We start from the raw sequence: 13,537 nt of genomic DNA, 5'->3' as shown, positions 1-13,537 counted from the left end.
GACTCCACTGACGCTTTGTTTGATTACTCTCAAACACAACCAACAGTGTGGTTTAATATCCATGTGTAGACTAATACACATGTCTATTAAACTCAGAAATCAAGCAACTGAACAAAGACATGGCAAAAATGTTTACTGACATCCTTTTCTAACTTACCAAACTCGCTTCATTCTCTGTGGGTTGTAGTGTCTGATTACTTGGTGCATTCAATTACAGCTTGGTGTGAGAATGTTTTTATGCTAACGAAAAATTGCAGTACTGGAGACAGAAACACAAAACACTTAGTGGAGTACTGAAATATAAAGTATTGTACACACATTCTTACACATCTCCTCCAATCTCCATCAATTTTGATGTCTAAAGCAAAGGGAAATCTTTCTCACCTCCACATTTGACATTAAAAAAAATTGCTGTAAGTGTTGGTTTAATCACTATATATATATATATATATATATCTAAAAACGTGAAAAGAGCCTCCATTAGAATTCAGATGACAAGCTTGCCAGGTGAAAAGCTTCTGACGCAAAACAAAAAGTCAACAAACAAGGAAGCATGTCACACGTCCTCAGACACACTGTCACAAATAGCCTATGCCGCCATTCAATCAAATAACTGAGGTGCTAAACACATACATAAACACATAAAAATCAGAAACACTGACTCACTGGAAAGACACAGAAACACACAGCACATTAATCAGTGTTCTTCGGGGAAGGATTGGGTCAGATACGGAGATTTCCCATAATTCCCGTTGTTTGCCTGAGGGCATGCTGGGAGGGATGAGAACTTAAATGGAAATGTAAGTTCATGTTTTTAGGAAAACACGGCGGTAATAAAAATGGTGCATTTTAGAAAAAAATAAAAATTCCCCCAATATCCCAGTGACAGATTTCCAGACAGATTTGTCAGCAAGCAGCTGGATGTCTTGAAAACCCAAAGTTTGGGTTTGTTTTCAACTAATCAAACATGATTATGTGTGTATTCATGTTTGAAGTGGATTTTTTCATCTACTATTGAGTCGTTTCTGATTTCAACTGCTAAAGAAACACCAACAAAAGAAAGTGTAGTTTCAGCATCATGAATCTATAAGTGTACACACATCACAATAGTATTGTATTCATAGTTTTATATGCACTGCCCGTCCAAAAAAAAGTCACACACTCTAATATTTTGTTTGTCCACCTTTAGCTTTGATTACGGCACACATTCGCTGTGGCATCATTTCAATAAGCTTCTGCAATGTCTCAACATTTATTCTCGTCCAGAGTTTCATTCATTTTTCACCAAGATCTTGTTTTGATGATGGGAGAGTGCACAAAGTCTTCTCCAGCATATCCCAAAGATTCTCAATGGGGTTCAGGTCTGGACTCTGTGGTGGCCAATCCATGTGTAAAATAATGTGTCATGCTCCCTGAACCTCTCTTTCACAATTTGAAAGATGAATTCTGGTATTGTCATCTTGGAATATGACCGTGTTATTAGTATATTCAGGTTGTCAGTTGACCTCATTCTTTGGGTACATAATGTTGCTGAACCTAGACCTGACCAACTGCAGCAACCCCAGATCATAGCACTGCCCCCACAGGCTTGTACAGTAGGCACTAGGCATAATGGGTGCATCACTTCACCTGCCTCTTTTCTCACCAGCTTCCATCACTCTGTAACAGAGTAAATCTGGATTCATCAGACCACATGAGCTTTTTCTATTGCTCCAGAGTCCAATCCTAATGCACCCTAACAAACTGAAGCCTTTTTTCCTGATTAGTCTTGCATTGTTGTTCATATTGCGTTGGAGAGTTTGAATAGTTTCATTAATCTCCTTAGATGTTTTTCTTCTTCTGTTTGATTCATGCCAATAATTTGACCCTTCTGAAATAAATTAACATTTTTTCCATGATCACAGGATGGGTCTTCTAACATGGTTGTTTAAGAAATGAGAAGCTACTCACTGCATCAGTTAGGGTTTAATAACATACCCATCCATGCAGTAATTATCCAATAGGAGGCTCTGACCTATCTGCTTAGTTAAATCCAGGTAATGACTTTTTTTTGGACAGGAAGTGTAGTTTTGAAAATCGATCATCAGCGTATGTAGCCAAGAACAAAAATGAGGTGATTTTTAAATGTGATGTTGAATATTTGCAAATGCCAACATCTGAAAATGGTGGATCTTAATGGTATCCATTGATTAATTTGTGTTGCTATGCATGTCAGCAGCAGTTTATTGCAAAGAGTTACAGGAAGCTCTCCGTATATGACTTGAAAATCTTTTGTGAATAATAATGTTGGCATATATTGTATATCTGTGGTTTCCTGCATATGACTGTGAGGGAACAAGCATCTGTAGTGGGCTGCAACAGTCACACACAAAAACATTAGAAGTCTCTGTGCCACTGTAATACAGCTGAATGTTTCTGCCAAGGTATGTAATATACTAATTTGTCAACATAATGTGAGAAAGCAACCTAATTTATATCAGATATTGCAAGTAAACTCCCTATTTGAGGTCTGCCACAGAATACTTCCAGAGTTACCACTGCTGGGAGGGTGACAAAAAAACATAGCAGAAGGAAACATATTTTTCACAATGTAATTCTGTCACTGTGCATAAATTCTTATGCAGTTAAATTTTTAGAGAGCAGAGTTGCCAATTAGCTAAATTTGCAAGCTAAACTGCAGCTAAAGAACATTTACCAGCTCACAGGCAGCTGGCCAAACTATCAACTGCAGTATTTTATATTCCTTTTACTATTTTTTTCTTGTAACCTATGCTCTATGATATTTAACATACAAACAGCAAAGCGATTCTTCTAGATAATGTTAACAATCTGTGAAAGTTTTACTGTGAACACCAGTTTTAAAATGGTCAACTTTTTAACATTTTTTTTTTGACAGTCTGGCACGGTGATTATCCTTCACAAAACATTTGCAGAAAATAAGTCTTTCTCTTCCAATCTTCCTGTACACAATCTTGTACCTTTGTTTTTATAAAACAAATTTGCTCTTACTTTCTGATGCAGATGTTAATCTTTTGGGTCATACTTAACTGGTTTCATTTCCACCCTGATTTGCCTTAGTTTTGACTTAACTCTATCCAAATATTCTGTTACAGGCCTCTTGCTTGTCTGGAAGATTAATGGAAAATAAAATGGGCCTATCAGTGTGTTGGCTTGCAGTGAGTTCACAGGGTGCTGCATATGGACAGGGACGCACATAGAGAACAGTAGAAGTGGAAAAGAGGCAGCAGGTTATGGATGGAGAGTGAGAGTTTGCCGGTTAGGGTTATTACCTGGGTACTCGGGGTGGGACAGGCGCAAGACGGGGCTGCACTAGGATGGACTGACGCCTCCCCTAAGAGAAATCACCGTATCTCATCAACACATGAGGAGAGGAGAGGAGAGGAGAGGAGAGGAGAGGAGAGGAAAGGAAAGGAAAGGAAAGGAAAGGAAAGGAGAGGAGAGGAGAGGAGAGGAGAGGAGAGGAGAGGAGAGGAGAGGAGAGGAGAGGAGAGGAGGCAGGAGGAGTAAGCTGAGAGCAAAAGAGGGAGGGAAGGCTTGTGCGCAGTGGGCAGGATTCAGAAGGGCGGTGAAGGTTGAGGAAAACAGCCACCCAAACAAGAATACATACACAGTGCACAAAAAAAAGTTTACAGAAAACAAGGACATAAATATACATAAAGAATCGTACGCATTTCTACATATACATGATGGCAACTACACACAACATTATCAGACAACCCACCAGCCTGAAAGCAGTAAAGCAGCGTGCCATGCTGTGTGTCATTAACAGAAATCATGCTTAGGACAAGAAAGAAAAAGGCGTTAAGTCGTGCACTCCAAACGCCATCTGTATCTGAAAGCAGCTGATTTATTCATTAATCCAACAGACTTTAGAAAGCTGAATCTTTCTGGATTCCTGGTTAAAAAAGATAAAGAGACAGCATAAAAAACATGCTTATTTCAAACATGCAATCGTCCACTCTATGCATGAAGATAAATATATACACAAATGAAAAATCAAGAACCATATTTACAAAACATTAACACAGGAACAGGAATCTTAGGTCAACCACACACTCCACAAACACTCCAAAAGGTTGTAAAAGTTGGAACAATAATTATAAAATGTTACATGAATGAAACTTTAACATGATTAATGCCACTGCAAGCTCAGGGAGCTTTAAGTAAACACACCTTCGCTGCTGCTGCTCACCAAACAAAAAAATCTACAAATGATCAAATACATTAACTGAATTTGCTAAATTATTAGTCCACAAACACAATTCAACCCTTTTGAAGTACAACTGAATTCGTTTTAGCAACATATACGCAAAAAAAAAACCCCAAATAGGCTTGATTAACCAATTAGTGTGACTTAGGTCCACTTAGCGGAATACTATCGATGGATGAATTAAACAATTGACTAATCAATCAACTAATTAATTTAAGTATTTGTTAGAATTGACTTTTTCTCATCATGTTTTGATGTGCCTCAGCTACTGTGCGAGCAGCGGTGACAATATTTTGCAACAGGTGCTGATTGAAGTAAAAGTGGATTAAAGAGTGTACACTTCCTTTTGCACCAGTCACCACATCTTTAATGTCTTTTGGCAGCCTGTGACCACCTAAAAATAATCTTAATTTTGTTTACCTATACGGAAATACATCTACATCCTTAATGGAAGTCAAATACTTTTTGCAGTGTGTTTATTCTGTAGGCATTGGGATACTCTTGTGTGCAGCATGATGGCATTTTGCAGCTGCGATATCATGATGGGTCTAATTAAGTGCGGGGTGTTGTGTTGGAAGTTGGTACCAGTGGTGTGAGGGAACAATGAGGAAACATCATGTCTTTCCCCTCTCACTCTCTATTAATTTACTTCCCCCTCTCTACTGCTGTGCACCAGTCACACCTATTAAAGCTGAGTGCCATCACATTGAACTGAACTGTGTACTTAAAAGTGGTGGTGTTAAACAAAAGAGCCTGAAGCTAGAATACAAAAGTGACCAGTAATTCCTGAACAAAAGCAGTGAGATAGATTCTCACTCAAAGTGCCAGCTATAGTCTTTAGCTTTAAGCACCATGAGTATCGGTTGATTAAAGGAGCATTTCAGTACAAAAGTATTCTCATTCATTTATTGAATGAATCAGATTACTTTCCATGTATCATCTATAGGTTATATCCATATAAATATGGCAGCAGCACAAGCACCTACTGTATGTATACAACTGAATCCAACTAAATATACACATGCGTGTACTTTTGTCTGAGTCAGAAACTGAAATATATCAGCAATGATCAGATGGATTTCTAAAATTTTAAACCCATATCATTTTAGTGATCCTCTGACCTTTTTCTAGAGCCACCTGCAGGCACCATATGTTTTGTAAAATGAAGCAGTAATTCACTGATTTATCTCCAAGACCAAATACCTTATAACTCATGTCGCTTCTGAGTTTGGTGTTTAGATGCTGCATAAACACAAAGCATAATTTCACAATGTTTATATGTGAATGAACACATCAATGAAGTAAAGCTAAACGTCAAGAGAAATCTGAAATGAAATCTTTAGTGAAAAACCTGTTTGTCATCTGATTTAAAGTTGTCAGAACTGTTGAGCATTAAAGTTTACACTTATCAACAGTGTCAGTGAAATAATCTTAACAACTAATATCTTTCATGTGAACACTGTAAAAATGTCATATAACACCAGTGAGATAATTTATCTGCAAATACTGCAGAGTTGCACAAAACTTTATTTGTCTATTTAAAAATAAATAAGTGAGAGTGTGTTAGAATATATTCAGCATTTTTACAGATGTTTTAACATCATTTATTGGGCGTCAAAAGTCCTGACATTTTATTAACTGAGTTTTTCTTTGTTTTATTTATTTAATTTGTACTTTGTACATTTTTATTCAGGAGATCAGCTACTTGTTATTAACTTTATGGAAATAAGCTATCTATGTTTCATATTTTCAAGCTAATTAAACTTAAACATTTTAGTTTTTATTGTCAGAACTAATATACATTAGTTGTTGTGACTTGAAGTCTCTTACTTTTAAATGATGAGGTGACTGAACACATTTCTGACAGTTCATTGTAGTTGAATTAAATCATTAAAGTTATTAAGTTGATCCAAAAAACAAAACAAAACTAGCGTATTAGTAGACCTTCCCCATTACTTCAGAGTTAATACTTCAGAGTTCTACAACTCCCCTTTACTATAATACTTATACTACTTATTTTTAGTAGTTTAGAGAAAACGGTCATGGTCTTGAATACTGAATATACATATATTATTACATGGTGGTATTTTTTTAAAAGCAATGTGAGCCATGATGAAGCCTGGTGCTGGGTTTAGTCCCTACCTCTGTACAGATCATCCTAATAAAGTTCAAACAACTTCCTGCCTCAATAAACTAACAAATGAAAATCAACCAGATCAAGACAATCTTTAGTCAAAATAACATTTAGCTCCTAGATCACTGCTAGCCTGGCCAGAAACCTCTTAACTACCATAATTAATAGTAAACGCCTGTATTTTTCCACATGTATCACCTTGTGGGACTCAGAATATATCATTAATAGCTGGAATAATGAACAGCAGTGCAACGCTCTGAAGTGTCAGCTCTCAGCTCTCTGTTACATGTCTAATTTCTCTCCCCTTCCATATTGGTTTTGATGCATCACTACTGTTGAAATCTAGAGAGAGGTTTTTCTTTGATTTTTCATGCACTTAATTGAGGAAAATTCAGAAATATGATTAAAAGAATGAAGGGGGGCTACTGAAGTCTTGACACAGAACGGAGCCATTTGAAGGCGATAGGATTAGCATAAAAAGATGTCCAATAAACTAACAGCAAATGATTTATGAAAAAAAAACATATATGCTGTTGGTATGCAAAAATTATTTTATGTTTAATTTAGTCTGTGGACCAGCTAAAAGGAAATGTATAGTTTTGTTCTCATCATAATTATTCAACACTATCAATTAAACCTTTCTGAACATAGTGTTGCATTGGTCTTACAGAGGCAGTAAACTGTACTTTCAAACCCTGAGCACCTGATTGTGTCCTCTGAGTCATGGCCTAGTCAAACCTCCTTATCTCTGATGATTTACATCCATAGATTCACTTAGAAATCACAGAATTCATCCTACAATATAGAAAAGAATGATGAAGTTTTAATGTTTTCTTTAGTATCAACATAATCCTGTTATTTTTGTCTATACATATGAATATGAATACTAATACTGCCTTCATTTAATAATGCTGAATTGCTGAAACACAAAGCTTAGGGGTGGCTCCAGTTTGTAGCTGAACACTGTAACTCACTGAATCCATGCTAACTACACTTCCTGTTTACATCCCTCAGATCTAGGGATGATTGTAATAATCTTATAGGGAATAAATTCAAGTTTGCAGATTATACGTGTTTAGATACTCTGTGAATTTTTTTTTAAAATATATCTGATGAAGTTAAGAGGGAGAAAAATATTGTACTTTTAACATCACTACTTTTATTTGAATAATATAGTTATAAGCTACCTACTAGTACATAAAGTAATTAAATTTAGTCTCACCTTTAGCAGCTGCAAAATTAAAGGCATGTATGCATTATTGCAGCAATAATCAAAATAAATAGTTTTAATTTTACTCCTTTCTACCTCCTACCACAAAAATCATTTTCATTTGAAATCATTCAGTTTAAACATTAAGAGCATCTTAGTTGTAGTTAAGAGACGTTAATATGGACAAATGTCCACTGCGCTCTGCATCAGCAATGAAAAGTAGTTGCTCTCTCTTCCATTCTTAGCATGTAGCCTCAAACACGAATGCATATATATTTATATGTTAACACGCACACACTATATTTACAGCATGAGTCATGCTTGAAGGTGGGCTAGTTCAATCTGACAGGAAAAGAAAGGGGGCGGCTTGAGAGCATGAAATGAAAAGCACTGAGGAAAGGAAGCTCCTGAAAACACAACATCACCAAAAAGCAAAACCACGCAGCATACAGGGCAGTGAGGTTTGAGGCTCAGGTGTTCAATAACCTGAGCGTAGGTCTGATCCTACATCATGTGTGGAACAGGTTTAGAGAGGTTTCACCCCGACATGCTCGGCAGAAGATTTGACAGAAACGACTACAGGACATCATCACAGACCCAGATATGCTTACAAACCAAGCTAGAGTCAAAGACATCTCGATAGCTTGAGCTGAGGAATGCAAACAGCAATAATCTTAGATCTTCAAGCTCCCAGGTAAGTTGGCAGACACATGGCAGTCAGACCCAAACACAGGGACTAGTCAGGGACAGGGCAAGACAATCAGAGGGACCACATACACACAGCAGACAAAACAATAGTAGCAGGGGGAAAAGACAGGTAGAGGAGGAGAGAAGATAGCACGGGCCACCATACGGACTCGACGAGAGAAGAAGCAGTCTCACAGACCTGATCAGCGAAAATCCTGGTTTTTGGCTCAAGAATGGCTCCTCCCCTTATCTCATCCTCCACTGCCATGAGTCTTGGAAGCAGAGAGAGAGGGAGAGAGAGAGAGAGAGAGAGGAAGAGGGGGGAAGGGGTGGGGTGACAGAAAGAGAGGAAGTATTGTGAATTCAAGATGATACTTAACAAGAAGTTGGGCAAAAGCATCTTCAACATCTTGTCTCAACAGCATCACAGCGACAACATGCTAGTTACCTGCATCTCAAATATGAATCCCAAATAGGATAGACGGCTCAATCTTTTAAGCCCATGCAAATGTTGGGTAGCAGTAAACCAAGCCATGCTTTATGAGACACTGCCAATTTTCAATGGTGGGTCCTTTTTTTCTTCTCACTCCCATGGGATTCATCAAAGCATTTTTGCCCAATATAAGGTGCTTTCAAAGTACAACTGCGGCCAACTGTGGACCATTATGCTCAATTATGTGAAGGGAAAGGATCCTGATCATCCCCAGGGAATTGCCCATCTTGTGTAACATGGACAGACCGTGGCACTGGTGGAAAATCCTTTGACTAATCATTTCAAAGACTCCACCTGCAGATATGGGAAAGCTCACTGCTCAGAGTTTTCACAAAGCCAGAGGACAGTGCAGGTTTCCCGACTCTCATGATTAGCCAAGTACCAGGGATTTAGTCCAGATAGGATCATTCAAAGATATTTGTCAGGGTTATCTTGCAGTTAAACAGCCAACTGGCTAAACTGTGAGTTTTGTTATGGTGGTGAAAGATGCCAAAAAGGAAGTTAGTGTGAATAATCCAGAGCTCTTCTTGTGTTAGATTTTATTGCATGGCTTTCATGACTTTCCATCTTTTTTTTTCCAGCAGCAGAATAAACATCCTTACAGTTTGCTGACATGAAATAGGTTTGCTGGAATAATAGCCCCATACAATAGTGCACTACGGAGTAAATTTGCAATGGTTTGTCAATTAAATTGGATGAAATTACCAAAAGGATTATGACTCGTGTTTATTGAGCCACTAAGCCAATCCAAAAATTAAGAGGAACATTTAATTGCCACCATGTTTTAGTGCAGAGTAAATAAACCACTGGTCAAGTCATACTGTGTCGCTCAATGCTTATTTTCAGCACATTCATATAATTTTATTCAGAACACAGAGAGGCACATGTTTGACAATAAAGAACGAAAATCCACAGGTGAAGTTTCAAACATAAGTGTTTGGATGTTTTATTCCATAAATAATGTACAGTGTTGAGAGTAATTTACAAAAGAAGAGAATAGGAAAAAAATCAATCATAAGCACAGACAGAAATATTAGCACTGTCCCAAATAACAATGGAATGTAACATGGGTATACAGCATTAAGATTTTGACATGACTTCAAAAGGCAGACAATGATTCATGTGGGTGATATGTTACAAGAAAAAGAAAGAAAAAAAAAGAAGTTAAGCTTTTCATATTAAGTTGTTCTTCAAGTAGTGTGCTTTTGAGGTCAAGTCGTACATAGAGTCAAAACAATGTATGTATCTACCAACATGAGGTCAAAATGTCGAAAATTCGCTACAGAGAAAAAAGGCTGGAGACAAAAGGTGTCAAATAGGATGAAAAGTTAATGTAAAGTCAACAGAAAGAAAACAGACCTGGATCAAAGCTGCAAATACGTTCTTTTTTTTTTGGCAAAAAGCGCAAAACGTACCTCGGTTCATCTGATTGGTGCTGATGCAGATGATCCCCACCCATCTGCTTAAAACAAACTAAGAATTATTTGCTACTCTTTGAAGCAGGTCTGTGTGAAAGTGAATACAAACCCTTGGCTGTTGCTACAAGCCATGTCAATCACACACATCAAGCCAAAACTCATCATCACTAGGAATTCATTGCAAGATTTAAACAGAAGTTTTGCCGTAGTACAATCTATACAGCCTATCAATATATTGTTGCTACGGATTTACTGACACCAAAATATTATCTATATCTCTGTAGACGAAAAAAGAAAACAATAATATGGTTTCCCCTTTAAATAATACCTAACTCATACTGTAACTGCATAAGTTAAATGACAGTGCTGTCTAACCTTCTTAAACAACTATTCTGATCACCATGTCACTGGACACCACCAATGACGGACTGCAGATCAAAATTCATACCAAGCATATACAGAAAAAATATACAGATATATATAAAAAATGTTGTCGCTTTAATTATGAAATAATATCATTGTAGTCTTTCATTAAAAATGCAAATAAACGCACAAACACCACACAGTTAAGCCAAAAACAAGTTGAGAACTTAAGAACACACTTAGCAGAATATACTGTTGTCAAAGAGTCACGTCATTGTTGTCATGTTGTCTCTGTGGCATTTTGCACTTTACAGTATTCCAGGTCTTTATTTTTACTGTTTAGATACTGTGGATGGCACCTGGCAAAATATTTTAGCAGAAAGGTTCTTTATGTACACAAAATGCATACAATATACCTCATCAGGAGTCTGCATGTGCATTTGCACAAACAGCAGATGTAGAAATATTGTATCTATTATTGCGCTTCTCCTGCTAAAGAGTAAACTATTGCAAGTTTAAAATAGTTATAATCTCACTCTCAGTAGAATTAATATATATTTAATATATTATTATATTTATGGCTCTTGCATTACATAGTTTAATTTGTTATGAATTATAGTTAAAAATAGATTATTACTAAGACAGGTCCAATGAAGACCTGTGATCTTTTTTACCCCTACTGCATTTCACCAACATAGCTGTTGTTTGGTTCACAGCAAACAGCTTGGGGAAGATAAATATTTATTTATTTATTTCATATTTATAATTACCAAAATGCATTAAAATATTTTATTTAAAAAAATAGGAGCGCCTGTAGCCAACAAATGGAATCACTAGACTAAAGAAAAAATATAGGAGATACAAGTGCTACAGGTAAAGTGGATTCAGTGTTTCAGTGGATTTAACCTAAAATAACCTAGAACTCAGTATTTGGCTTTGGTTTAAATTAGAATGTTGAGAACAAAAACTATATGTTCTTCGTCTAATGACAGATATTAGATTTACTCTGAGCTTAAAGTAAATTTTATACACAGCACATTAAGGCTTCTCTGGAAAAATCTCTAAAACTTGAAACACAATGCTAAGTGTTTTAGTTCTGCATCTAAAGAGACTTATTCAAGTCTACACAGAAGCCATGAATTCAGAATCACGCATGCTCCTTTTTGTAGAACCTGAGGTTGCTTTTGCATCACCTTAATGTGTTTGAGTGTGAAATTTTAACATAAAAGTCAATTTAAGATGAAAAAGAAAAACATAAGGCTATGGTTACACTTGTCATTTCGCTGAGACTTTTGAGTCCAATAATTTTTGGCATCTTTATTCTCTGCACTGCATCGCTCATATATGGATTAAAATTAAAATGTGTCCAGACGATGCATAAGTCTTGCAATGCATTTGATGACATGGTCTGGCTCAGTAAATTGTGAGTAAAACTCGGAAGCATCCAGATATGCTACTTAATTCGTCCTTATGTGGTCAGATGAAAAAGTCACACAAGTTACAAGTGTAAGCCTTGGAATTATGAGTTTTCCGCACACGATGCTTTATGTGTGCAGCAGATATGCTGTATTCGCTTTAAGCTTAAACTCCAGTGGAGCAATAATCAGTGGTTAAGCGTTTTGATAAAAGTTTCTCTGTTATGTGGCATATTTCCTCTGTGCCTTTGATGAATGCTTGAATCTTCACCACTGACTCACTGATTCAAGTTTTGCCTTTGTCTCCTCCCCTCCATATTACACCATAGCATCATATGTGTGTAAAAAAGGAGAGAGGTATTAGTCCCCAGTTTCACTCTGCAGAGAGATATATCAGATGTCCTTCTGGGAACTGTGTTCACCTTGGTTTAATGGAAGGAAGAGCTAATATTAAACCGCGGTTTTCCATAGTCCTGCGCCTGAAGGTCCACAACAATGCTTTGAGTTGCTTTAAAAAGTGCAGACATGTTTTTGAAGTTGTGAAATACAGTATTCGCTCCTCTTGTGCTCTTACAGTGCAATCCTGTGGGAGCGTCAACTGAAAATTAAGCTAAGAGGAATCACCTCTCATGATCCCGAGATCCAGTTAAAATCAAGAAGTGTGTTCATAAAAATGATGCTGATGATAAGTGCAATAGCACAAGAACATGGGAAGGTGTTTGATGATGGTTTTATATACAAGGTTAAGGTGTTAGAGATGTTTCCCATAAAAGATGAGCAGGACTGTCTCTGTCTTCATTCCATGTCTTCTTTCCTGGAGTGGATTAGAAGTGGCAATATTCTCTGTCACAGATATCCACCCTTCAGTTGCAGACCACAGACTATCATAAGATCTGAACAAGAAAATGTGATACTCTCTCCCTTTTTTTTCCCTTTTAGCTGACCTCTTTCCACAGTAGCAAAATAAATCTAAATTTGAGCATGGCAGCACAGCTAATGTGCAGTCACACGTAAAGTACTCAAAGGAACCCTTACAACACAGCACAGGTTTGGTTTTCGTGCCTAAATACAACTGAGATTTGATCAATATTCAACTCTTTTCCCATCAACTACTTTATTTTGTGGTTGATCAATATAAACTAGAAACTGTACTCAAAAACTGCACCATTACAATATCACACAAGCACCGATAAATTAGAACTCAGCTTGAGTTCTCCACACTCAATCAAATATGATGCTCTTAAATAACAAGCAAACCATGTTTAAGTTTATAATAGCAGATTTGCTACAGCAAGAGCTTAGAGGACAATCAAAGACTCCTTTGTTCATTTTCACTCAGTTTAAAAGCTCCAGCTGCCAAGTGAACATGTTGTGCATGCTTATCAATGGAGATATAAATCTCTGTCCTCCATATTATATTGTCTCATTCAATTTGTCACTCATTACATGCAGCTTTGGATTTCAATATACAATGCCTTGCCTTGCTCCCAGGGCTGTAGTACTTCCTCCTACCAGTACCACATCCTACTCTGCAATATTCTTTGCAACACAATAACCTCTGCTAAATAGATCCCAAACCAGATATG

General features: G+C 36.9%; 1 protein-coding gene across 7 annotated transcripts in view; it reads right to left on the bottom strand.

Annotated features, from left to right (window-relative positions):
* The window catches only part of syngap1b (synaptic Ras GTPase activating protein 1b), a 108,997-nt gene that overhangs the window by 7,234 nt on the left and 88,226 nt on the right, over positions 1 to 13,537 (bottom strand). For 4 of the 7 annotated variants that reach the window (XM_026372704.1, XM_026372708.1, XM_026372705.1 and 1 more), the window contains 2 exons: positions 8,462 to 8,534; positions 3,291 to 3,352 (listed from right to left, as the gene is read on the bottom strand). In XM_026372704.1, coding sequence (XP_026228489.1) covers positions 3,291 to 3,352; positions 8,462 to 8,534 — 135 coding nt within the window. Of the gene's footprint in view, positions 1 to 3,290; positions 3,353 to 8,461; positions 8,535 to 9,704; positions 12,766 to 13,537 lie in introns of those variants that run through there. The other 3 variants (XM_026372706.1, XM_026372710.1, XM_026372707.1) reach the window with 2 other exon arrangements.

Source organism: Anabas testudineus, chromosome 16, assembly GCF_900324465.2.
Source record: "Anabas testudineus chromosome 16, fAnaTes1.2, whole genome shotgun sequence".
Lineage (NCBI taxonomy): Eukaryota > Metazoa > Chordata > Actinopteri > Anabantiformes > Anabantidae > Anabas > Anabas testudineus.
This window is presented reverse-complemented; position numbering and strand designations above follow the sequence as displayed.